Source organism: Galendromus occidentalis, unplaced genomic scaffold, assembly GCF_000255335.2.
Source record: "Galendromus occidentalis unplaced genomic scaffold, Mocc_1.1 scf7180000077231, whole genome shotgun sequence".
In the NCBI taxonomy this organism is placed as follows: Eukaryota; Metazoa; Arthropoda; class Arachnida; order Mesostigmata; family Phytoseiidae; genus Galendromus; species Galendromus occidentalis.
Window position 1 is genome coordinate 221,378 of NW_003805219.1, and position 26,551 is coordinate 247,928.

The following is a 26,551-nucleotide window of genomic DNA, read 5'->3' on the forward strand; positions in this document are numbered from 1 at the left end:
TTGCAGAAGAACATTATTTGAATTCGAGGATCCATCCAGCGACTTCAGCGAGAGTAAATGGATGAGAGCTTTGGTTTCAAACTAATGAATTAGCGTATTCCCAGTCTAGCCAACTGAACACATCTCTGGGACTTAATCGAATTAAGGGGCGAGGGCGGGAAGGGATGGGAATCGCTTTCGAATATTCTACGTTGAGCTTTGCATACGAACCGGCTCCGACGGGATGGATCCGACCGCAAGCAGCCCCTAAGCCTCGATTCTTCTTCATAAGATCGACGAGAAGTTGAACAGCGTGAGGTCTGAAGTTTATATCTCCGTCCAGGGCGAGAATGTAGGTGTTCTCCGCCATAACAGCTTTGCGGGCAACGTCGATTGGGAGCTCCATGAGACGGTGTCCGAGCAGGTAGTACATGTACATAACCTGCGACCAGCGTTTCCTGTGGGATGAATATCGTTATGAAATGGCCGAGTCTGAAAAATCGGATATCTTCATCCTATGGAACTATGAGTTCGCGACGACGGAAGTTGATTTTTTCAACCGAAAGATGCATCTCGAACGAAGGTTCGCCTTCCTGTCAGGAGTACCCGGCGGCCGAAGGTTTGCGGCAGCAGCCCAAGGCTGCGATGATCAATCTCTTCCAATAGCTGGGGCATTGATTTCCTTTTGGACGAAACGCTTGTGTTCGAGCACTCAGTTTTGGGGCTCAACCAGCGATCGAATCGGAAAGTCACTTCTTATGAGGCTTTTTGCCAAAAAAAACGGCTGTGACAATGGCCCTCACCGACGCAGACGCAAGCGAGGGCGACGACTAGAGAGAGGAGAGAATTCGAGGCGGGGAACGATCCTCGGCTTCTGTCACAATCGGCTAGACCGCCCATCTAATTGATCGATCAATACCGTAACGCTTCGCCTCGAATTCTCGAATACCGTACCTTGTATTCTCTGCTGGGAGAAGACGGAAAACGTCTGTCGGAGGTTCTTCTTCCGCCATATCTGTGAGCCCCTGGAGCAACTCAGGAGGGGGCTACAACCGAAAATTGGATAGAGGTTGGGCCCTGAGTGAAATGCTGGCTTGCCCGGATGCCTGGATCTTCTCAGAGTAGATAAGACAGCGAGCTCCGGATCTCGCCTGAATAGCCTTTCACTTTGGAGAGATGCTACAGCAAAAGTCAGAGCTTGCCGGTGCCGCGACAGGGAGCTGTTTCCCTGAGAAATGGCGCTTCGGCCGGAAAGAGACCTGATAATTTACTCGCTGACATCGGGTCTCCTTGCCGGCCGGAGTCTGCTTTCTGAGCAAAGAATTCGCACAAATCTCGCTGGAGGACTCTCGGGGATCGACATCAAGCGGAGGGAGGAATTCAGCTTTGATTCCGCCTCGTCGCGAATCCCGGCGTGAAAACGGACCACGGCATAGGGCAGCGCATCTTCCGGAGATCGGAAAAGTCAGCCAAGTCGTGTTAGGGATGCCGGTCGCAGAGCGCGACGGCAGAGCTCAGGACTTTTTCCCGCTCTCACTTTGCCAATAGCTCGCTAGCCAACCCAAACCGAGTTTTCGGCCGTGCAGTGGTACGGTCGGCTCCGATTCCCGCTGGCGACGCACCGGACTCAAGGGACACAAGCGCCAACTTTGGCAACGGCTCACACCGCATCGCAAGAAAAATAGACTTCGGCACAACAACGATCGAGCGGGAGTCCATTTCGATGGCAGAGCAAAGTGCTGACCGCGTCCCGCGCGCATTCCGACGTCGAGTATACGTATAATGCGATCACTCCCTCCAATCGGTGCTCATACCGGTACCCTTGAAAATCAGGGATAGGAAGGTCCTCAAAAGAAAATTCAGAGACGCGGTTAGTCCTTTTTCCTCTTGGTGATCAGCGTCGAAACAGCTAATGATGAACCGACTCGACTCCCGAGCTCTCCCGCGGAAAATCATCAGATGTATCGACGAGCCATGGGGGGCATTGTGACCCACGGCGAGAATAGAGCAACCCGAGACTTCGGAGAAGAAAATATCGCGTTCACTCGATACTTTGATCTTCCCTACGTAGCGTCGAGCCTTTGATATGCAAAAACCGAGGAGCCTTTCCGTTGCCCAAGCGGGGGTCCGCTGCGGCTTTGGAGCCGTCGTCTCTTCTAGATCGACGGAACTTGTGCTTCTATTTTACTTACTGCAGGCACCCCGATGTGGAACAGTACGTCCTAGGGAGTAGGTCGAATTCTCCTCGCGTTCCGAGGCAGCGAAACTTTCGGAATTTATCTTTACTGTCGGATTCTACGCTGAATACAACAACAAAATATCCACCCACCTGTGACGAATCTTGTTCTTATCCTTCATGTGTACGACGAACTTATTCTTTCCGGGCATAGTCCACACGAGTCGGCCGCCGTAAGGGGTGGGGATTTTTTTCGGCGGCTTCAACTTGATTGGAGTCTGGTGAACGTTGCTGGCTGCTGTATCCATTACTTTCACAAGGGTGGTCACGAATCGATTCACTTGACGGTCTTCGTCGCTGTGATCTGACCATTCGAAAGCATCGTCGAAGAGGACGTGCACTGAAATTCAACAAGTAGCCAATCAGCTCGGTTCGGCAAACGGCCTGTTGCATTATGGAAGCCGGCAGAGTCCGGTCACCATGCTTCTTCACTCGGAGCCCGATGCGTGCTCTGGGTGGGAACCCTCCCTCGTTCCATGTGATATTCCGGAGGCTTCACATCCGTTGCCCAAGCGAATAAAACTCGAATGTGGAGCATTCGGACTCTTCCCTCTGGCTTCCTCGGGATCTCAGGTTTGTCACGCCCCGGGGACCCGGATGGCTACATATTGTTTGAATGTACATTTTTATTTCGCTGCGAGATGCCTTGAGACCCTGCGCGAAACACACAACGTGTAAGCTCGCCTATTTCGTACCCATGCGCGCACTCCTCCGGGGAGGGCTCTAATTCAGCGTAAAACTCAGCCAGGGTCATGGAGGATGAGGCTCTGACACTTCTTAGGATTTCTCTCTTGGCGGCGATTTCCAAGGCACGGGCTCAGGCCAATCCGTAATATATTTATTGTATATCCCCTAGAATCACATCATCACCCGCTAGGCACGGTGTACGGAGAAACCGTCGGAACGCCACGTGCCCATGGGATTCTGCCGACGGATTCCGCGCTTCGGGATCTCTTTGATCTTCCGCTCACTCGGAGCGCACGTCGGGGAGACGTCACATCGATCGAATCGAAGGGAACTTGAATGTCTTGGTGTTTTTCCCAGTTCGGAGTCAGCGTGTCGGCCAGCGGCTCTCGCGGGTCGCGTGCCAGCGCGGCGGAAAGTTCAGGAACCTTACCTTCGAACTCGTAGTAATCGGGATCAACGATGCGAAGATATTTCTGAGCGATTCGACGGGCACACTGATCCTCGTCCATCCTCATAATTGACTTCAAGAGCTGGAACGAGAGAGGAATATTGAGCTTGCCTCCAAAACCAGAATGTTCCCAGGGCACGCACGTACGGAATCGGGGATGGTGGGAATCCATTGCTGAGATTTTCGAGAAGCTACGCGACCGAATATCCAGGAAATGTGGTTCCCTCTGAGGGGGACTCTATTCTCGGGACCCTTCGCTCGTACGATCGAGAATTCACGGGGCGTGGAGCCAAAGTGTGTTTTTGATTCAGAAACGCAAATGTCAGCGGAGGCGAATTGAAATTTCTTCGAATGCTCGTCGTCGAATCCACGTGAGAGCACCGATTGAACTTGACGGGAAGAGCACGGGCCCAGCCACCGACGGAGACAAAGGGAACGTATCACGGGCTCCGGAATATTGGCTCCGTTCCCTCTCGATTCAGTGAATTCCAGCAGATATCTCCGTCGAGACTGGGTCCCGCCATCTCATCGAGTTTTCAACAATCACTTCACTCCGCTTTGTGTAACGAGCGTGAGTAAATGAGGAAAAAGAGCGGGTCGAAGCGGGTTCGGCCAAACGATTGAGCGGGAGCCTGTGGGTACGGGTCCGCATTTACATATCGGAGATGTGTCCCTCGCTTCAACCTGCCCCGAAGTATCGGGATCCGTCGTCATCTTTCTGCTTCCGTACGCGGTTTCCGCTCTCCTAAGGAACCATTCTTTTTACTTCGGGCGAGGAAAGGAGCGCACCGAGAAGCGTACTGGGATATGCATGAATGTATGAATAAGGAAGGCTTGACCGAAAAGTGTGTCCGTCCGCGACCTCTCCTCAAGCTCTACAACACGCTCACCGAATTTTTCCGTGTACATAGGTAGATTCTTCTCCGTCAGTTATTAGTCACTGGCTGAAGGTATTTCAATTCGGAAAGCGGACCCTGGCTCCCCCACGCCTCTCGGAAGTATTGGTTCGGTCAATACCTATACTTTGGAGGAGGCGGTTCCACCCGTGGCCCCTGAATTCGCCCCGAAGGGCTGAGGGTCCCTCGTCGCAACTCACTTGGACCATTTCGTCGGTGGTCTCGTGCCACATGGTGGCACAGGCGTAGATTTTCGTGACGTGATCGGAAGCCTTCACGGTCGATTGCTGGACTTTCCTCTCTTTGTCCTTGTCCTTGTCCGATGACTCGGATATGGTTTCGTACATGGTCTCGTAGTCGTCGGTTCCGTCGAGTGCGAGCTCCTGGAAACACAAAAAAAGAAATTGGAATTGACCGGCGAAAAGGAAAAAGCTTCCAGCCGACTTCAGAGTATCAAAGCATTGTTGGTGCCGACACCGGTGCGGCTTTGTTGTGGGTTGTGGGGAGCGGAGACGACAACGAGTTCCGGATCGAGCGCGCCGCCAAACAAGAGCCAAGGGCGATAATATACTCCCGTCGGTGATCAGAACCAGGCGCCGCCAGACGATCGCTGAGGAAGGACGTCGGCGACGACGACAGCGAAAACGACGACGGCGACTACACACAATAGAGATCCCATAAAGAGACGAAGAAGTGCACGGGGGCGTGTCGATGGAGACGGCAGTAGCGTCGGCGGCAGTGTTGTCGTCGACTTGGATGGTATAAACGGTATCGTCAATAAAGAACTTTTGCTCATAAGCTAGTAGTCCATGATCAGCCGGCGGTCGGTCGGTCGGTCGGACGGACGAACGAACGGACCGATCGACAGACAAGCCAGCCGAGGGCTCGCGTAGCGGTGCGCTAGGCCGCCCACAGGACCAATCCAGACTCTATGGAATAGAGCCTGGTTCCGGATGGTGGCGTCTTCTTGTCTTCATCGTTCGAGGATCATTTGCCGCAGAGGACATTTCTTCTGTCGATGTCATTGAAAGCAATAGCTTGACAGCTACCGCGGTAATGATGTTCTCGGTATCGGGCAAAAGTCCCAATAATGTGTTGTTTATGATTTATACCCTTGGCCGTGCCGGTGGGAAGACATGGGTGACACGCTTGAAAGAACGACTCCCGACCGAGTGCGATTTCCGTGCGTAGAGTCGTTCCTGAACGCGCAGGGTGTCTCGACACCCAGTCGTCCCCCTCCACCGATCCGCCAGACGATCCGGCGGTCGGAGCTCCACCCGCATTTATCGCTCGGCACGTTCTGGACACGGCGGAAATGTCAAGGGAAAGTGCGTGAAATTCGCACGAATGTATTCGAAAGTATTCGCGTTCATATAATTTCCCGATCTCGATTCGCTGCGGTCGATGTTCCGTCATGCAAAACGCTATTCTCCACTCGAAACCCGGAATGAATGCTCTGATGGCTCGCCCGTCCCGATCAGGTAGGAACCGTCCCTTCCACGGAGCAGACGGACGCACCAAGTTCAGGACGAGAATAGAAGCACCCTTCTTTCTTCTCTCCTCGACCTCATGATCCGCTTCGAGCTGCTCCACGGGGTTCCCAGCTCCGGTACGTCCGACGATCGGGGGATTCTCCGTCCGGACGCTCGGGATGAAGTCACGCCGGGAACTTCTTATTCGAGCGCCGGTTTTTCCGTTGTCGCTGGAGTTGTTTCAAGGAGTCGCGAGGTCCTGCTGCGGGCTCCGAGCCTGTTCGTCACGCAGAGCGTGTCCCCCATGCGTCAGGACTGATTCGTTCGCGTGGCCCGCGTTTTCTCTCCAAGGAGTATTCGCTTCGGGCGCCTTCCGGTTTCGAAGCGCCCTGTAGCATCTTACGATGGAGGTCGCCAATCCTCACGGAATAACGTCGGGAGTCAATGCGGAGACCGATTGGGAGTTTGGAAAATTCGAGGCGGCTCATCCTATTCCACCTGTCCGCCCCTCTCAGAGACGAGCGCTTGATTTGGCTGCGGCTATTCTCAATCGCTTGCCATGGCCGCTTGAGTCCACTGGAGCGGCTTCGGCGGAGCCCGGTTTGTGCTCCGGCTAAAATTGGCCAACCCACTGACGCAAGCTGAGCGCTTCAGGGCGCTCGGACAGCCGACCGTTGCCGACCTATCTCGACAAACGAACGAGCCACGGGATGCCGAGGTGCACGTCAGCACTGTATTCGCGTGCATGAGACTTATACGAGCAGTGGGAATACAAGCCGTCCCCCCAACGGGATGCGCGTCAGAATCTCGCCATCCATCCGGGAGGTCTCAAACGAGAGGGCAGCGAGCAAATATAGAAAACAACTACTCGACTCAAGCCCCGGCGGCGTAGTCAAATCGAGCCTCTCGGAGCGGCTGCACAAGTCAATGAGCCAAAGTTCAGGTGGTAGACGTCGCAGACGAATGTGGGAACAAGTCGGATGGGATTTGAAGAACGTCAGGAAGCCGATAGAAAATCGATCCCGGGCCCGAATCGTCCGAGCTTGAGCCCTCCGCGCTCCACTCGTGGAACTTGGATCCCTGGCGCTGGCGGCGCCGATCCTTCCAATAAGATAGCAGCAACCGAGGCTGTCGCTCCTGCCAGACTGGAAAAGAAGATCTCCACGCAACTGGCCCATCTCCACGCACCGGCGAGCTGATCAGGAATCGTGTCACTCCCGGTCACTTTCGCAACTGCTAGATCTTTCCCGATGGGATCTCGGTGTACGTCGTGTTGCCCAGAGCCGTCGTCGCGTCGTCGGTCGAAACGTGCTGCCCCGGAGTTTGAAAACTTTGGAGGATATCTTTATTTTTAGTAGGCGAATACTCACGTCACTCTTAAGTTCTCCTTCGTCGTCTCGGCGCCGGTTGAACGCCAGCGACTGATCGATCAGGGTCCCCACGTACATGGGACACACGAACAACTTCTCCGTGGACGACAAACGTTCCGATTTCGGTGTCCAAATGTGAACAGCGATCCAGGTTTGCGATAGGAGCCACACGAGCCACACCCAGGCGTTCTGGGTCGTAATGAAGTCCTGCAAAAGGAGTTCCGATTCAACAAGAGGCCTCTATTTGAATTATCGTTTTCTCCGCTCAGCTAATAATTTTCATGTTCGATCCGGCGTCAGAACCACTCGCGTAGCCGAATCTCAGGCCGCGAACTTAATCCATCGGAGTCGCATCCATGACCTGGATACGCTTTCGGAAGCACAGGTACAGAAGAAAAAAAATTGAAGATCCTCTCTCTTATCCCTTCTGACTGAATAAACTGCAATGGAATCGGCAGGGGATGAGGCCGCGATGAAGAGAGCCGACAGAGCACGAGCGAGAACAAGAAGATTCTAGTTCGCAAGAAAACGGTGATTCTATTTGTAGAACCGATATTAATGGCGGCGGCGGGGACGACGACAACAACAACGTCGACTTATTGAAGCTGCTGGGAGGCACCGGCGGCTGGAAGGAGTCCGCAAGCCGTTGATTGAAGCCGGAAGCAGAAGGACCCACAAGGAAAGCAGGCCAGGACCACAAACGAGGTCCCCCTAGAGACTCTCTCGAGTCAGTGCCGCCTTCCGAACGCCGGCCGGTGCTATTGCCAAACATCCGCCGAGATAGTTTCCCAGTTGGTTCCAAGACCACCATCCGTCTGCCCCGATGTTTCCATCTTTCCTACTGCTATCTCGGGAACTTGAGACCCTCCTAGCTCGGTCGTGTCTTGTCGTCCCGATCGACATGCAGCCTCTTACAGGACCGTGTGTGGATCGCGACGACGAGCCCGAAGCTCCAGAGGTCCGGAGTCCGGACGTTTTGCGGATCGAAGGCTGATCTGAGAAAGCTGAGTCTGTCTCTCGACAGAGTAAACATATACTACAACCACTCTAATTCATCTGCCTATTATCGACGGTAGAACGGGATACGAACCTGGAAGAATTCTCCGGTCGGGCACTTCCAGAAGAGATATTTGGGGAGCCAGCCGTCGAAAAAGCAGACGTCCTCGAACCGAATTCCGCAAGAGGCGATCAGCAGCGATATCGAGACGGGTATGGTCAACGAGATTGGGAAGGCGAAGCTGAACCCTTGGATGCAGATCTTGCAAGCGAATTTCGACGATACGTAGCAGATGTGCGCCGCGCAAATCTGGATCATGGCCACGATAATCGGAGTCCATTCGAACGTCGACAGCGAGATATCATCGTCCAAAGGTGATGCCGTCGGAATGTCCGGCGGCAGCTGGTCGAACACACGTTGGTAAACCTGCAGCCAGCGAAGAGGGTCGACAGGAGCACGGAAAGGGGATGAAGGAGAAACAGAATTAGTGGTAATGGTCTTCTCCTAATGGACAGCAGCTTGAATGATGCCGCAAGATTTTTGCCGGGATGTTTTGTTGTCCTGCGAAGGCGCGGACCCGAGAGGTTTTTGGCTTGTGCTCGGAGATGAACGACGTTGTGATTGGGAATCGGAGCAGCCGGATATCTCGCTAGCGACCATCCCGCACAACGAGCGTTCGGGGAACGGCACCTACCTGCACGATGCTGATCTGGTGGCTGCGGAAAGCTTTTGCGAACGAACGCAACAAGTCCACAACGTTCTCCATCGTTATCATGTTGACGAACAGCATGAGACTGAAGTAGAGCAACACTTTCCAGGCCGAGATAAAGATGTAGGAGAAGTAGCGAGATTTTCGCAAGTCATCTTTCATTCTTCCGAATCGAGCGATGAGGCCAAACGACGATCGTTTGTCAACATAGTTTTCCCACCAGCGACAGGATACCAGCAGACAAGAGACGGGAATAGTCCAGGAATGCTCGCTTTCGACGACGAAAGGCCAAACGAAAAATCCCATCGCTTGAGCGCACAGACAGAAGAAATCGAGTAGGGTACGGAGGGCGCGTTTCTCTTCGCCGGGATAGTGCGATAACATTCCGAAGAGGGCAGGAATGAAACACATGCAGTTTGTGAGCATCGCTGCTTTGACGACGTCCATTTCAGGTAGAACGACGAACACCAAGAGCACCATGCCCAGCACGTGTAACGACTCCATGACGAGGACCTGGGGATGGAGAGATTTTTTTAATGGCTGATAAATTTCTTCTCAATCTTACTACCCCTCCCAATGAGCTGAATATATTTAATAAATTCCTGAATGTTTCCCTCATTCCCCTCGTTCAATAGTTTTCACCCACTCCCGCTGTGAATAATGAGAATTCGTCCGACTAATTTTCTTCCCGGTATTTTGATGAGCTCACACCGCGCACGGGGAAAAATCCGAAGCTTCTCCCCTCAGCTATCGTCTCTCCTGGAAGAACGGAACCGCGGTTCCGAGACTCTGGACCGGTGGTCCATCTTGGTCTATCGTCAGCGCTGCCGATTTCCCTGTAAGACTCACTGCAACACAGAACAAGCGAGAAGCCCTTTTTCCCCAAGGTCTCGATGCAAGGCCTCGTAGGGCGCTGGGAAGGGAGTAGGGGGCAGGGGAATCCAGTATGTTCAGTGCCGCTTGCGTCGCACCTCACCCGATGGTGACGCTGCGAGGGAAAATACACTCCACTATGTCTCTACGCCCCCATCCGTCCCCCTCCCTTGAAACGGGCCATTTGGAAAGGTCATTGCTTCGGCCGCAAGCGCGGGGGATAGACACTAGGAGCGAGCGAGGGTTCGGAATCCTTTCCCCATGCCAGCGGTTCCTCACAGGTCGAGAGGAGGAAAAACCGATGCCCCGAATCACCGGAACTCGGACCCGACGTTCGAGTGTTGTTCGAACAAAAAAGATTGTCGTGACCTCGATGTCGTGGTCAGCACCGTCCTCGTCAGGATCAAAAGCACCTATAACAAAAATCTCGGCGGAGTCGAGCGAAATAACGAAAAAGCACTCAGAGGAACGGGTCGACGAGCAGGCGGACAGCGAGCAGCCAACCATCGGCCACTGCGAGAGGTGCGTCAGAAGACCGTCAGGAGGGCTATCGACCAGACACAATAATTGACTCTTTGATGCGAAAGAAAGCCTAGAGTTACGAACGCGGGACCGAAGGGTCTCCTAGGCTTCCGCTCGCCATCTATGTGCCAGCTGGCTCCACCTTCTGACTGAGACTTGTCTAGTCCAACGGGTAGCAGAAGGCAGACAGGCGGGAGGAAGACGCCGGAGAAAAACTCATCGAAAACACCGTCGAGGGAGAGCGTGTAACTACGAACACTGCTCGTCCGTGAGTGGGTGGCTGGCAGGCTGGCTAGCTGAGGGAAAAGAGAGTGTGGGCTGAATGAGCTCGCCCGACGAACAACCGAGTCTCTACTCGAACGAATCCGCTTATGCGAGCAAGTTTGGTCGGACGCAATAACGCAGGCACGCGAACTCCTTCGCGGAATTGCCGCCTCCGCCGCCGATAGCGACGGTCGTGGGCGGCCGATACTACGGATAGAGGAGCTGAAAGTCGCTCCGATGTGGAGGAAGAGTCCAGGGGAAGATTTCCGCAATTCCCATCATCCGATTGAGGTTTATTTTTCTCGCCAAGAGTCGGGTCCGGTCAGCGACACCAGGAATGATTCGAGGAAATACCCGAGAGTCGTATTGTGTCGTATGAGGTACAGGTACGTACGTAAGCCCGTATGCGACGGTGACGATCGAGTGGTCGATGGCGTAAGCGACAAAAAATCCTTCTCCGAGGAGATCCGCTTCCGTCCCTACGGCGACAGAGCGCATCTCTTCTCGCCCTCCGATGTTCTCCATTTCGGATGCAAATCAAACGTCTAGCTGCTCGGCTCACTGGTTCGCCCCTCGTAGGAACGCGGAGACAGTGATGACTTGTTTCACGGCTTCGGGAACCGTAATCAACTCTCGAACGAGTGATCTGCCACGACCTTTCGCTCGCTCGTTCGCTTGTCTGTCGTGCTCGCTCGTTACGAAATCAGGGTCCTCCGAAATTTTTCCTCTTCTCCCGCGCTTTCGCGATTGTCCTCCATCCCGAACTCCGACCACTGAATTGCTTCCGTGGCAACGGCTACATACTCATTTTGAAATCAATATATCTCCCTTCGAGAGCGAAATCGGATTACGACTCCCCTATTACGCTTCCCGACCTAAGCAAGTGGTTTGCGTAAACTACCGCTTTACGCAAACCGCCACCCCACAATCTTATGACCCGTATCAATCGCCGAGAAAAATAATCAGCACAACAGAGCCCAGAAAGGGATTCTTCCCTCCTTATTTGATCGCTGCCGCGAATCGGATGCCGTCGCGGAAGCAGTTGAATGGTCGTCCAGGCGAGCCGGGATCGCCATCGAGGTTCATTCAGAGGTTCTGGTGGGACATTTAGAGAGACAAGCGCCAGCAGCTCTGCAATGTTTGAGGTCTTCGAGAAAGACACGGGAGGTGTTCAGATCGAGTTTGTCCGATATGCGACCAACGGAGCACGCATGCACTCGAAATATTGGGTTCTCGCGATGTCACGTCGCATGTACATGAAGTATTCACATGCGTACGGCGTGACATTTTTTCATCAGCGAATATACCGTGGCGAAGAAGAATGCATAAGGATAGCCCCACGCGTCCTCCTCCATGATCGGTTGATGCCCCCGACATGAACTGAGCTCGACCAACACGGAAAAATCGTTAGCATCATTGGATCGGTCGTGCCGCAGAGCGATTCCTGAGTTTCGTTCACGCAAGGCTAACTTCGGTCGCGCTGGAATGGTTCTGAAGGTTCGCGCGAATCGGGCAGCTCCTCTGACTTACAGAAGAGGAGCGTTTTCAGAGATCAGCTCGTCAGACACCGAGGCGTCCCTCAAACGGAGGGCGCGAAGAAGTTTAGGTCTCGTAAAGTTTCACGAGCATCTCACGAGAGTCAGAAAGTTGACGACCGATGAGACCTGCATAAGGAAAACCAGACTGAACTCCTGGGAACTCCTGGGGAGATAGGAGCCGTACTCTAGACGACGCGTTGAACTCGATGAGCGGATCACGGGATCGGTCGCTCGGGAACTGCGCATCAATGGACTGAGTGGGGTCGGCTGAACCTGACTCTCCGTAAGAGCTCAGAGGAGGATTTCGGTGGAGATCTCGTTCGGTTTCGTTAGCTCCCCGGGTCAGAGATAAGCGGACAGCAGGGGGCGAGTCGTCAGAAGGACAACGGTCGGAGAAAAGTCCGAAAAAGCAAGCCCGGAATCCTCGATGAATGGAATGCACTCTCTAATGGGCACTGGAACAAAGACAGGAACTAGGGTGACGTCAAGATCCGTGCACACTCACCATGATGAAGGTGTCTTTGTTCGGGGGCCGGTAGCTTTTGAAGAAACAAACGCGACACGCTCGGAACAACGTGAATAGCTCCGGCATTATCAGTACCAGGAAGAGAGACCATACCCAAGCTATTCGTTCCACAGGTGGGATGATAGCTTGGTAGTCCTTATCGCGTTCGACGGGAAGACCTTGTCGGCATACGGGCACGGTTTTTTGCCCGACATGGGATGTGATGAAAAGTATGGCGCCTGGAATCATAAATTGAACGATGAGCACGAGATTAGCGATACGCTCTTCCACGGTACCTTGTTACGTCTCAGTTCCCCTCTGCCGTCCTCCGAGCCGAAAGGGGTGAGAGTTTAAGGCACAAAAGAATAAAGTTCGGTCCGAGCCTGGCCGGCGTGAGGCGGAGGAGCGGTGTCCTTAAAATCCACAAGCAGTCTGTCTCTCATTCATCGATCGGTCGGTCGAGCGGAGTAGCAGCAGGTCCTCAAATGCTTAACCAAAGCATCATCTCTCGATATCGATCGGATGTCCAACGAACCTTGAGTCGCGGAATTGACCACCGGGCAGAGGCGGAACCCCTCGGTTCACCTGTGCCCCGAGACGGTCACATGGGACCGGAGTGATAGAAATTTATGTAGGAGATAAATAATGCATGAGGTCTCTGAGGAAACTCGGGTTGAATCGGGAACAAATGTCAGGCGAACCAGGTAGGGATGGCTTTTCCCAACGAGAAACACTCTTTCCACGCTTTTTCCTCAATCTTTGAGGGAGGGAAGAGGGTCTCTGATGAGAGGAGAACTGCTGGCCGAGCGAAAAAGCATCACTCGCCGGTAAATTCAAAACAAATGAAATTCGACCCGAGTCCGGAATCAGAACACAGCTCTGCCGGATCCGAGAGGCTCGGCAAGTCAGATAATTTCAACGCCGCCGACGACGGATGGACTTCGACAATTTTTTTTTCGTTCCAACGCGGAGCTCGGGAGGCGGACTCCAACACAATTGAGCTAAGTGCCGAAGAGAGGATGTATTCAGTCGATCGAACGAACGAGCGAACGAACGAAGGAACACAACGGAGCAGGAAAAATCATGGGAAAACGATTCGTCACTTCTGCCTCCCACTCGAGTAGAGCGGAGACATGCCGGAATCCGCTGTCACCGGCGCGCTTCCCGCCCCAGCTGTTTGCCGAAGCGCTTGCTGTGGTCAAGCAGGGTAAAAGCAGGCCTACGTTACAAATGGCTCAGGCTCGTAGAGACAGAACACACAGGACATGGTTTATTTATGATATGTCATCCAGTTAGACGACCCACCGGTATCGCATCTCATCAATGAAGCTTGCGTCCGACATTGAAAGATGTCTCTTGCTCGGCGGACATTCGTTCCGGCGGAGGAGCAGAATGTCGAATTCCTTTCAGTATTAATCAATTCAGCGGGAGGCGCAATCAAAGCTGATCATCCCGCAGCAGAGAGGAGAGGGAACAAGAGAAAGGACGAGTGCGTCGAGTTGTCTTCATTATTGCCTCTTTGTTCTCGCTCAACTTCCCCGGAAGTCACTCGTTTACGGTGTTGAGACCGGTGCATAGGTACATACGCGGAGCACGGCACGGCGCGCCGTGCGCAGATGGGAACGAGGTCCGGTCGACAACATGGAACACTTCGCTCGCTCGAGGCTGACGAGCGAGCCCGTCGAGCTCGTATCCCAGCGCCGTCTGGTACAAGTGTACGTACGTACCGTGCTCCGACAGTTGACTGCCCATCTGACGATTCGTCTGTTATCGTTCGTTCGTTGGTCGACTGCTTCAGACGATATCAACAACTCCGGTAGCGAGCCTTCCGCCTTTGTTTCGAGAGTCACAACATGGGCCTACATCACTCCGGCCGTCCGAAGGGAATAGCGATGACGGGAGTCTTTCTGCGCACACGAACAACAATTGTCCCGTGGCTGGAATTTCCCCGGTCGATCCCGTTCCCGCTCGCTTTCTCTTCGCCGACTCCGTCACCGAGTAGCCTACGCTCGAACGCTCGCTTTTCCCGAACGACCCGTGTTTATAGGACAATTTTTTGTGCATGCGCCAACAGTATCGACTCGGTGGCGGCGCGGCGGTGGCTGCGGCACGATGGTGGAAGAGACGATTGACGGCGCGGCTGATGATCGCCAAACTCGTCCTCTCTGTTTCGAAAGAGATCCCGCGCATACTAGAAGGGCGAGCTATCGCTTGATGGAGTCAACAACTGTGAACTTCTCGACGACGGGAGGCTTCTGTTCGACGGTATCGAGCAAGTCGGGAACACGCTCACCTTTGGCGATGATTGATGTGCTGAGTACAATGGTTGCCGTCAGGATATAGACAATCACTTTCGTGATCTTGAGCGACACATCGATCCATTGGGGGTTTATCGTGTCGTCCTCCTCGGGTGGGGGAGGGTCTTGGAACACGTCCCATCCTTCCGTTTTCTTTCTTTGGCTGTAATAGTAGAGGAACAGAACGAGTTAGAAACGGGAAAGCCTCAGTCAGTGATCCGGAGATCGTATTCGAACGTATCCCGAGGGAATGTCCTCATCCGGGGTTGAACTCCGGGTTTTTTCCCGGATAACTCTTAATAAAACGCAGGTCGTTCTGGCTATATTTCGACGCGAAGAAGGCATCCCATAAATAATGAAGGAGCTTCTTGATCAGCTCGGGTCACTCCGCAACTCTTGGATTCGAACTTCGAGGTCCCATGTCGACGAGTTTGGGAGTTGGAATATATTCATTTGAGCGTGATCCCCCTAATGATTAGGGGGACCCCTGTATTTTATTTGGAGACATACGGTACATTTGGAAAGAATGCCATGATTTTCCGTGTTGCGAGTCCTCATATCCCCCCACCATACAATATGCGGCGAGCGGCTGACCTCTCCTGTTTTGGTACACTCTCAATATCGCTACGAAAACAGCAAGGAACGACGCCGAGGGAATTACGTAGAGTGCTTGGGGAACTTCAACGCGCTTGAGCTGCCTAACGAACTTGCGAAAAAACGTCAGCCTTGAACTTTGAGGCCGAGAGTTTAGAATACGTCCAGAATTGTTAGAAACTTGATTGAAGACTACGTGGCCTTGGCGAGCCGTTTGAAATGCGACGCGACCGCTCGTCCCTGCGCCGCCATGCAAGCAGACTCTTAGGGCACAGGTATAAGGGTTTTTGGCTACAATCCAAGATCGCGGACACTTCCGATGTGTGATACAGCCCGACGGGAGAACAGACGGAGGAGAAGAGTGGGTTCTCCTGATGCTCCTTCGGCCGTTCAACTAGCCGGTTCGACATCCGGAGACGGGTAGAGGTGGGCACAGCTGTACCGTGACAAGTAGGTCGTCGTCGTCGTCGTCTTCGTCGCCGTGTCACCGAGGGGAAAGTGAGGACTCAACTCCACGGTGCCATCGATGGGCTAATCCGGATCGTTGCGATTTCTCTTCCCGTTGAAGGAACGATCATGTCGCAAATCGCAAACAGTGCTCCCGTAACACCCCGATGATTATCAATGATTATAAAGCTCAGGAGGCCTTCGACTTTTTACGATGGACCGTCCGGAGCTGGGGCTCCGGTCCGATAAGATTTCCCCGAGCCTTGCTGACTTCGCTGGCATTAAGATCAAAGGATTCAATGGTGTAGGTACGCTCCCCGGAAAAGACGCCGTCGTCCGGGTGGTTCATTTTAAGTCGAGACTCGGCGACTGCCTTCTCGCCATCAAAGATGGAGGCTGCGGCGAGTTTTACTTCTCCTTTAAACTCTTCAACCCTCTCGCTGGCTCGTCACACGACGACGTGACCGGTCGTTTGAAGGATCTTAAACGATGCGGAGTCCCGAGAAGTCGGCGCTAGATGGAGACGCACATAAAGAAATCGAGAAACTTTGATACAGACGGTGATCTCTCGCTTGCAATCGTTCGCCGTGAATCAAAGCTCAATGTTCTCGTTCTGGTCGAGTAAGACGAAACTCTCGGCTCCCATGCGGCTCCTCGCGAACGAGAACTCGAAGTTCGGAGGTCGTAGAAACAAGGCTCGGATCGAAGAATCTTAGCCCGGAGGCTCCGGTTGCGGCAAGCGACAGAACCTGCCACATTCATCGATGCATGAACCTGCGGAAGAATTTTTCTCGACAACAGCACCGACAACGACCGTAGCGGTGGCAGCCTTAACCACGATGACGGCAGCAGCAGCTGCTGCTACTTTCACCGCAGAGCTGCCTCCGGAGCAGCCGGAGCTTTTCCAGGGGAAGGATCGGCGAAATAGGAAGTCAGCCAAAACAAAGTTGGCGGAATCCGTTCAGTCGACAGCCTAAATAAAGGATTTGCCTACGAAAGTCGGTCGAATTAGGTTTCGCTCGTCGCTCGCTGTCTGAACCGACCCACCGACCGTCAGGCAGCAAGTTAGACGGTCAGGCTGTTTTGTTAGTGGGCTCGTTTGCTCAGCGTCGCGTCCGCTCGTTCCTTCTTTTTCGGTTGGTGAGTTGACGAGCTGGGAGAACTCGGGAGGAAATGGAGCCAGAGATGGGGCTGTCGAAGCAACCGACCGCCCACCCGGCCCATGGACAGACCCACCGGCCGGGCAGTCGGAATCGAGATTGACCGGCAGCTTGCTAATGGGAGAGGATTCGCTCTCATTTCTTCAGATCCCCACCGGATGGATTCCATTCGCCGTTGGCAGCGCGAACAAGCCGCTGAGTGGAAGAGCGCAGTCTCTATTCCCCCTGTTTTCGAAGGGCTGTTTTCTAGGTACATCGACGTCTGTCCACATTAGATACTCAACACCGGTCCGGAAGAGAGCCGCCGACGCCCACACCACCGCTGTCTGAAGCGGGGAAGTGTAGAGCAGCGGCAGAGCGGGCACGTTGTACGCGTCCTTTTCTTTCCGCGCTAATAAGCTTCCCTCCTCTCTCAGCGGTAGCGCTCGCCGAGAGAGCCGCCAAGGGATCCGTCTATCGGATCTTTCAGCCCGGATATCCATCTGGTTTTCTGGTCAGATTAGACGAGACTATTGCACGACACCATTTCCCCACGATAGGGAGATCGCACTTCCTCCGAACCGGTGCCGCGCCGTCCTGAGACGGGCTGCGAGTTCCTACAGGAGGAAGATTTCGGGGAGCTATGCGGAACTCTCCTCCGGGGAATATAGAGAGCGCAAACGTCACGGCTCCGTGTCGATCAAATGATCCGCTCGGCAGGTCCTGTATCTGACGATGAGCTTATACAAATATGGGTGTGTCGAATGATGTCCATGTGTTCATCAACGGTATATTCGATGCAGGCCCTTCGGGCTAATATATTGCAATGTCCTGTCTCCTGACTGTGGAGTCCAATGACTTCGACGTTTGCGTCGCCGAGCCCGCCTCCAGGAAAGCCAAAGGTGAATCCATTCCTCTAGCTCTTGGGATCAAGTGGAAGGGTCTGCAATTTACTAAGAGAACCCTCTCCCCTCCTCTCCTTCTATCCTGCTCCGCTTCCTTTTTAGCCTAATCCAGCAAATGGAGACGCAAGGTGTCGACGATGGCCGTCGTTTCCTGGCTTTTTTTCCTTTCTCCAAGAAAAGAGCGCCAACAGCAACGACGGTGGGACCCGTCGGACCGGTCGCTCGACACACTCCTGGCGACGACGAAAGCGACAGCATCCTGCTTTTTACATGTTGTTTTTTCCTCTCGAAGCCATTTTTCCACGTTAAGAATGCTGTGCGCTCCTTGTCGCCGTGGAGCTTTCTCTCGACTTCTCCGTCCTTCCTCTATGCCGTTTTTCTTCTGCATCGCGACCCATTATCACTCTCGGCCGCCCTCGACGTCGTCGTTCTTCTCTCACGATGTCCCTTGCCTCCTCTAGACACGCGCTGTGTTTCCGGAATTCTTTCATCGCAGGAACTCACGCTCAGGAACTGAATGCAGAGACAATGCACACAGATATTTTTCCGGAAGCTCCGGCGACGTTTCAATCGCTGAATCATCATCGTGATCGCTGTCGTCGGCCCCATATCCGCTGCTGACAAGCGTTTGGCTGGAGGAGAGCAAAAAGGAGCTACAGCCGAACGACGGGACACTGGACAGGCGGAGGAGCTAGTAGAAATAGAGAGCACCGTTCTATCCTTCCCTCATTAGGACGGCTGAGTCAGGAGCTGTGACCACGAGACTGTTTTTCTAACACTGGGTGCAAGAAAGCATACGAACGGACCCTATGGAATCATTGTGATTGGGCAGCCTTCGAAATTCGTTGATTGTGGTGTTCACCAAATGCCTGGTGGGCATGACCCACTGAATTCATCAATTGCGTCGATAAAAAAGAACCAGAGCCTGTCATGGGACAGTCTGTCGGAATGTGAGCTTCTGCTCCCCTTATCGAAACTCGAAAGGCTTCCCCATTCGGGTCCCCTCCGACGACCAACAATTATGCGACTGCTCCATCCGGACAATAATCGTTGACGAAGGGGGATAAAGAATACGGCAGGCACTTGGTGAGATGTCCCGACATCTTCGGAACTTGCTCAGTGGCTTACTGCCTTTCCTCTTGACGATAAAATAATCGACTTGATACCGTTAGATCGGAGGCGATGAATTCAGAGCACGCTTTCGTCATTCGCTTCGGCGTAATGAAGGCCGCATCAAGTTTTTGGCAACACATCATACAGGGAACAAGTTCCTCCGATCCCTTGGTGTTGCTTTTCTATTTCAGTAGAGAGAAAAAAATCGGATCGCCCCTACCGCCATCGCTGGCGCTCCGAAAGAGAAGAAACTGTGAAGCTCTTTGAAAACAAACAAACTTCGGCTATTCGGAAACCGACAGTCAATTTGCGATCGGCAAGAACGCTACTTTCCTTCTGGATGCGCTTGCTCGCCCGGGGCACAATGTCAAAGAAGTTGCCGCTGCAGAAAAGCTCCGGATACAGAAATCAGGCTTTGAATTCATTCGTCCCCATGTCTCTTGCGAAGGAACGAAACAGCTTCGCAGTAAAACTTCCGCAATATTCTTCGCCCATTCTCTTCAAATCCGAACAAGCTCTAGAACTGTTTGTGCCTTATTTGCTACTATTCGATAGAATTTTTCCTTTTCGGAGTTTCGAAAAGATGATCGGATCTTAAACAAGTTGCGGAAAGTGAAAGTAGGGCACAAATGGGAAGGAGACAGAAATCCGAAAGGTAGCCGACGATCGAAGCGACGGAAAGAAACTCACCTTCCCGCGTACAGAGGAGTAGACTCGTCGTCATCATAGACGTCATCGTTCTCCTGAGATTCGGAGAAGATTCCGTCCTTCTGACCGTATTTTTGGCTCATGCCAGATGCTCAGGATGTGTTGTCACCTGCAAGGTAAGCAGTCGTTGAGATCATGGATCATGTCTCAGAGCTCAGACGAAAGAAAAATTCGGAAATTCTCTGCGGGGACCTCCTAGGACTTCCCTCAGCCGTAGCCGTCTGGGGATCGCTGCCAGGAGAGTTGCAACCCGGCTTAGAACACCCGACGACGCGAACATCTACGATAATCCGACGAATGGAGCGACGATCCCCGCAGACATAAACACCGATAGGAACGAGCATGAGCGCTCCGACGACAGGAAAAACACCGCGCAAAAACGTCGTTTGTTACCCACCATAATCACGACGATAATTACTCTACCGGGATCGTGGGCAATCCTCCCCCGATTGCCATAATGTTCGCTCCGCTGTTCGTTCAGCTATCCGTTCCCGGCCGAACCAGAGGGAAGAGTTGTCGGGCTCCGAAATATCGCTAATCTCACCCGATATCCTCGTCATCTGTTTCAGTCGGAAGGAGCCGCGAGCGTTTCGTACCAGAGCCGATTTGAAGGGGGAACTACTCGATGAAAAACTTGAAGCCGCGTGACAGCTCTTCCTCTGAAGGCGGGAATCGGCTCGAAAATCTCCGTTTGTTAACGGAGTTTATGGTTTTACTGCACTGCTACCGATGTTGTTAAAGTGTCGCGAGCCACCGCGCGATCGTCATATTGGTGAAAGCCTCTGACACGGAATAACACGGTGTATCGTCATGCAAGAGTGTCACGGTCTTCGCCTAGACCAATTCGCCAAGCATTGGAGCGAAGAAACGTGAGTTTCATTCTCGACACCAGCTGGACAGAAAATCGTCGATTTCTGAAAATTAATCGCCGGTTTCCCACCGCTGATCAAGCTCCGGAAAATCGTGAGTCGATCCGAGCGGCTCATGGTTGATTGTCATCAGTTGGAATTCTCGTATCGCTCTAGTTCGTCGTCTACAACCGGTAATGTTTTCCCTCAAGAATGCAGGAGCTCTTCGAGACAAAAAAAAACGTAACCGGACAATGTCTCCGAAGAGGGTCTCCGGGCCAGCCCGAGCGAGTGGCCAGGGAAGAGAACGAGGACGACGACGGGACAAAAAGAAGAGACTTGGCGCTGAAAAGATTTGTACGGCTAGTGGATCTGCGGAACGAAGACGAAAGATTCCGATAGAGCTCTTCGGCGCATTCTGCCGCCATCTGGATCCTGTTCTCAATTCGGGGGAGGAAGCAAGCCAGCGAGGTATTTGCCGTTTGCTCATTTCCCTCAGGGTTTCGGAGATGTCTCGTTATCAGCGCTGCGCAGGCCGACCAAGGGCGTCTTCTCTGCTCGTAGTGGCTCCGGCTGAGCCAACACCGGCGATCGGACGGGCGAATGAACGAGCGCAAGCAGGAACCGACAGACGGTCAGAAAAATCGGCTTGTACCTAGTCGCGCGATGAGGCTGAAATTGAGATATGCCCACTCCGATCTCTTGCGGCCTTCCGACGTCACTGTGATATAGAGACCACGTCAGCTCATCCGCTTCTGCCGGCGGAACTCCGATAGACCCATCAAATAGACGAATTGGCTGGAGTTGCGGCGTACGCGATCAAACTCATGTACGTAGACGGATGCGCGGCCCCACCTGCTCACTCAGCAGAAAAAGTCGATCGGGATCTGTCGCTCCAACGTCGATTGGACGACTTTCCGGAACGGGGAATGAGCATGACCGTTAGTTCGATTCGAGAGGAAGAAAAGCGGCGCAGGCGAATGAAGAATTTTCACTCTGCGCTAACGAAAGCATGTTCCAACCGGTCGCGAGTCCGGGAAGACTGTCGACAATCCCGAGAGGACCGATGTCCCGATATAATATCCCTTCTATTGATTCGCTGATCGACGAACAAGGAAATTGTGGCGCAGGCATTTGCGCGTCACAGAAAAGACAACGTTTGAAGCGAGCCAGCGAATGAGTAAAGTATCGAAAGCGGTCGGAGGGGCGGCCTTGACAAGCCAGAGGCAAACCGATGGCGAGCCAAAGACAGGCAAGAAGAGAAGCAAGGCTGCGACCGCCGTTGCACTGTCGTGCCGATAGACCAGTCCAAGAACGCGATTTGTTCCCTGACTGTCTATGTCTGACCCTCCGCCGGTGCGACCGAGCGACGGCACCGCCAAGAACCCGTTTCTCGACCGACCGACCGACCGAGCGGGCCGCGCCGTCCTGTGGACGGCATGTCGGATCTGCATGTCCGTACGATGATATTTCCGTACGACGTAAAGTACGAACGAGGGCATTGCGTCCCAACGAGTCGGGCTGCACACTTGCGGAGATCCCGATCGTTTTCTGAGCTCGAGAACGAACGGAATCGGGAGTTTCATTCGAGTGATTGCTCTAGGAACGAGTTCCCCTTGAATTAATTCTGATGTAGCTCATTTCTGGTACGAAACAGCTCTGTACACATAGACGGGAGCGGTCATGTTTGCGAAAGCCGCTGAATAGGTGAGGGCAGTGAAGCATGGGTTCCTTTCCATGCATGCATGCAAACGCCACTTTTCTCGCTAGAAGACTCTCGTGAGAGTTAGAACGCTGAGCGCGTAAATTACAGGTTATCTCGAATGTTGAGGGGAAAGAATGACATCTATGGACATGCACCTAATTCTCCTCGACGATGAAGACGTATGTTACAAAACGGTGCAGCCGTCCGACGTCACACCCTCCAGCGACCATCGTCGTCAGCGCTCGACTGCGGGGGCATCCGCACCATTCTGCGAGTTCATCTTCCGGCTCACCGAACCGCCCGATTTTCCGCGGGACCGGTCGGGTACCGGGCATTGAGGCCAATTTTCCGAGCGGATAGGACAGAGAGTCGACGAAGGAATGGGCAGAGAAGCCATGAAAGCAATTCGGGTGCTCCACAAATGCACTAAAGTACACTGAGAGTTCAGTTGAGAGTGGTAGATGCAGAATAAGCTGAATTATGATTGTGATGTTGAAGGAGGCAAAGCGTCCGATCCCCTTTATCCCATGCCGTGAGCACCGAAACCGTAGTGAAGGCGAAGGATATCATAGCCCCTCAAGAGAAGCCCGCAACCCACAGGCGACCGGAGGCTTCGACGTAGGGGTCGGAGCATCGCTAGGTGGTGTGATTTGGCTGTTTTTATAGCATCGCAGACCTCTATTAGCTCGATGGCTACCTAAAGAAGGAATGGAGAAACGAAAATGCGACGAATTAGGGAACTAAGAGCATGGTGACCAAAGCCTGCGGCTGGCCGACAGGAGAAAAACCCTTTCCGGTATACAACGCGCAAGATCCCATTGGCGAGCCGGCAGCTCCAGAAGATGCTTTCCGAATTCTGCGCGTCGTGAGCGTTTCCCATCAGGTGAACTGGGAGAAGGAAAAAAACGGAAATGTTGCGAGCCCGAATTCGCTTAACGCTTGAACGATATTCTCCGCTAGCCGGCAGGTCAAACGACGCGTGCAGGCCGGGATACGGAGTCGAAAGGGAAAGGCGAGGAAACAACTCTGCAGAATCTCCTGGCTAGCCGGCGAAGCTCCAAGAGAAAATGTGGAAGCGCTCGCTTTCCCGTTTAGAGTCAACGCAGCACGAAATTGAAAGCTAAAACTGTTTCGAACTGTTTGCAGACCGCGGAAGTGTTCCCTCAACAAAAAACTTCCTTCTGCCATTCAGGTTACCAGCGTCCTTCCCTCTTCATCCGGGAACTGATTCCCAATTCGCGAGCTCTGTCGGTCGGAGCCGAGCCATGTCCTCTAATTTGTGGAGACGACTGCGACGGGCCTTCAGAGGATGACTTATGGAATAGAATGAGGGGGGTTCGCCCCCGCAGCTCGCCCCCGACGAGTGCACTCGACGCTATTTTGTCTAAGGCCTCGTATCTTCTTCCCTCGACCACGAACGTACGGCACGTAGAAGTGCTCACTCTGAGATATTCGAGGGACACCACTGGTCAGTGTTTGCTCAGCTGCTGCTCAATCCGATACGGCAAACTCATTGATTGAGTCCCGAATATCTTCTGCTGGAGATTCCGCAAAGATTCAATAGAACTTACGTGGTGCCTTGTCGGAGGGAATTGGTCGCGGGGCTGCAAGGAACAAATCCCAGTGATCGACGCACAGTCAAGCGATGTCCGATCTCAAGTGACGATGGAAGCATAGTCTCACTCAGAAGTCTTCGGGACGACGTCAATGGCGCGATACAGGATTATATCACCAGGCTGTCACACCTTGAACTTCGTTTAGGTTCGATAGGCATGAGCTCAAGTGTTCGAGCGATGAACTTGTCTCAGCCTCACCAGTTCATTGGCATTCGATGACATTGAGATTCGCGCTCATCGTCGGCTTAGCTCAGTAGGAGGAAGCCCGGTCAGTGCTCGATTCACTGGTGTTCGTGGTGTCCTTAGAACGGGAATCCTGCTCGACACCGAATCGAATGAAATTGTGTCCACAACCCAACAACGTTCCGCAAAGGCTCATGCATGCGAGGCCTGTTGGACATACATATACTGATCTATTCGATCATTCATCCGTTCAGACAATTTCTCCATACATCGAATAATCGGAAAGTTGCTCAGAATCGATCCATACTCGTGAGCAAGGCGTCCAAGACCTAGTTCCGGAATGAATAGCACTCTCCCGTCGAGAAACGATCATCATGAAACGTGAAACGAAACCACGTAAGGTGATCGCCGAGCACAACGGCTCGACGAACGGTGATCATTATGGCGCTTCTGGCGGATTGCCAGAAAATCAGAAATAACTTAGCGGTTGTCATAACGGTCATCTCTGACCGAAGGAAATCTGCTACTTGATTCGAACTATCGCTCATGCTCGCCAGTGAAGAAATATCGGAAACGCGGAGGCTCTGCGGAACCCGGAATGGCGAGAGAAAAATGGCTGCGGAATAATTCCACCGTGAGATATTCGACATGGGATTTCACTTCCACGATGATCGAGATTGACCGGAATGCTCGTTCATTTTGGTTAACGCCCAAAGGAAAAGGGAGCAGGAAGTCGAATCGATAGATTTTTGTGACGCGTTCCACTACTCAGGCGTGGAAAGGCTTGAGGATTGCCTTCTGAGGAGTTGCAGAGCTGTAAACAAGCCGGGGCCGCCACTAATTTTAGAGCCCGATCCCGTGAGCCTAAAAAGAGCTTGAACAATGTGTGCCCATTTGAGCAGAAACTTCGCTTTATGAAATCCCGACTCAGCCAGTCTCTCCGACCGCGGAGTTAGGTATCTAGTGCGTTTGCCCGTTGCAAAGCTCTAAGCGATTTATTTACTTTCCAAACTCCTACCCGGCGTTCAACGCCCAGAATACAGCGGGGAGCTTAATTGAGTTCAAGCTCCACTCGTGAGACTCCGGGATGGGGCGAGAGACGAAAGTACATACAATAAAATTCGAGAACTCTTTGAGGTCTGAGCTTCCGAAGATGAAAAACGTATTCAGTATCATTGAAACGCTCGCCTTAATTGACTTTTCTCTGTCCCACAACGACTCGGAGTGAATGGCGCATCAGGAGTCCGTCCCCTGTGTGGAGCTCCTAATCGGAGCGATTCGGCGGAGAATATCGGAGGCAATTAGCTCCGTTAGCTTTCTCTTGCCCTCAATAAAGAACGGTCAGGGTAATATATCTGAAGGCATCCGATAACGTCCTCGACGAGGCGTCCGTGCTTCCGCATGGGCTTAGGTCACACGGCCTGACCATAAGCGTACATTCCGATCGCATATGTCTTCACCTCAGGCTCCGGCTTCCTTTGTCCATGGCTTGATCATCGATTCGGGACATTTGCCCGGTGGTCTTCAGAGCGTACGTCGTTGCGGCGACGGGCGGACTTGTCTGACGTCAACGTCAGAAAGGAATCTGAGATATGTGGAATCGAAGTGAATGCCAGGAAGTGGGGGAATAAATCGCCGCCAAGCCGCAGCGCAAAGATCCTGTTAGCGAACTCGGCTGAGACAGCCGCCAGCTAGCTTGGCACTTGCCAAGGGAAATGCTCCGAATTGAACAGGAACCGCTCTACCGTAGTAGAGAACGGTATTATTTCCGAATTTCATCAAAATTCCGAGTTTCTCCCTCGTGGAAGGGAGATGGGTGTTTTTCTTCTTTCAATTCCTAGTTCTCTCAGTGGACGAGCCACTTGGACGATTGCGTTCAGAGAGGAAATGGGATGAGGACAAATGGGAGAAGTGGAAACTATTTGTATTTAATTCCGTCGTGCCCGACGTGGGACCGGCGCTTAAAAATCCAGTTTGTCCGGCTCAAACATCGGGTTTTTTATCATAGTTTACCCACTCTTAGCGCTAGGCCCATTGCTGTGAGGTCCTAAGCCCGGACACCTCTGAGGCTTAAACGGTCGACTTCCGCATCAGAGCTGTCGACCGCCTAGGTCCTATCAGGGTTTCAACGACATTTCGACTGAAGGGAAAAGTATATGGAAAGTCGATCGGGATACCCCAAGAACACTCGACGCTTCGAGCTTGGAGGGAATGGGGAATTTCAGAGAGAGTATCAATCCGAGAGAGAACCGCCGGCCTCGATCACGAGGTGGAGCGCGCCTCAGAATCAACCCCTCATGTCCTGGTCACGTTGACAGCAAGGGTTTTCAGGACGGAGGTGGCTGCGGTGCGAGCGACACCCGTCAATGGTGAAGACAGCCTTTTTTCCGGTCACCAGCCCAACTCTCCGACGCACGGACGGACGGACCGACCGACCTACCGCCCAACTAGTCACTCGACTAAACTTGTTAGGGCGGGCTGGCTGGCGAGCGTGCGACCG

The 26,551-nt window shown here is 53.1% G+C and overlaps 1 protein-coding gene across 1 annotated transcript in view; it reads right to left on the minus strand.

Moving 5' to 3' along the window:
- Positions 1–19,782, minus strand: part of kkv (hyaluronan synthase-like protein kkv) — a 41,566-nt gene extending 21,784 nt beyond the window's left edge. Inside the window, exons 1-10 of the mRNA XM_029111081.1 lie at positions 19,682–19,782; positions 14,790–14,956; positions 12,497–12,735; positions 8,780–9,307; positions 8,179–8,511; positions 7,089–7,295; positions 4,447–4,629; positions 3,333–3,432; positions 2,309–2,555; positions 211–437 (exon numbers count right to left, since the gene is read on the minus strand). Coding sequence (XP_028966914.1) covers positions 211–437; positions 2,309–2,555; positions 3,333–3,432; positions 4,447–4,629; positions 7,089–7,295; positions 8,179–8,511; positions 8,780–9,307; positions 12,497–12,735; positions 14,790–14,956; positions 19,682–19,782 — 2,332 coding nt within the window. The remainder of the gene's footprint in view (positions 1–210; positions 438–2,308; positions 2,556–3,332; positions 3,433–4,446; positions 4,630–7,088; positions 7,296–8,178; positions 8,512–8,779; positions 9,308–12,496; positions 12,736–14,789; positions 14,957–19,681) is intronic.
- Positions 19,783–26,551: the final 6,769 nt, after the last annotated feature.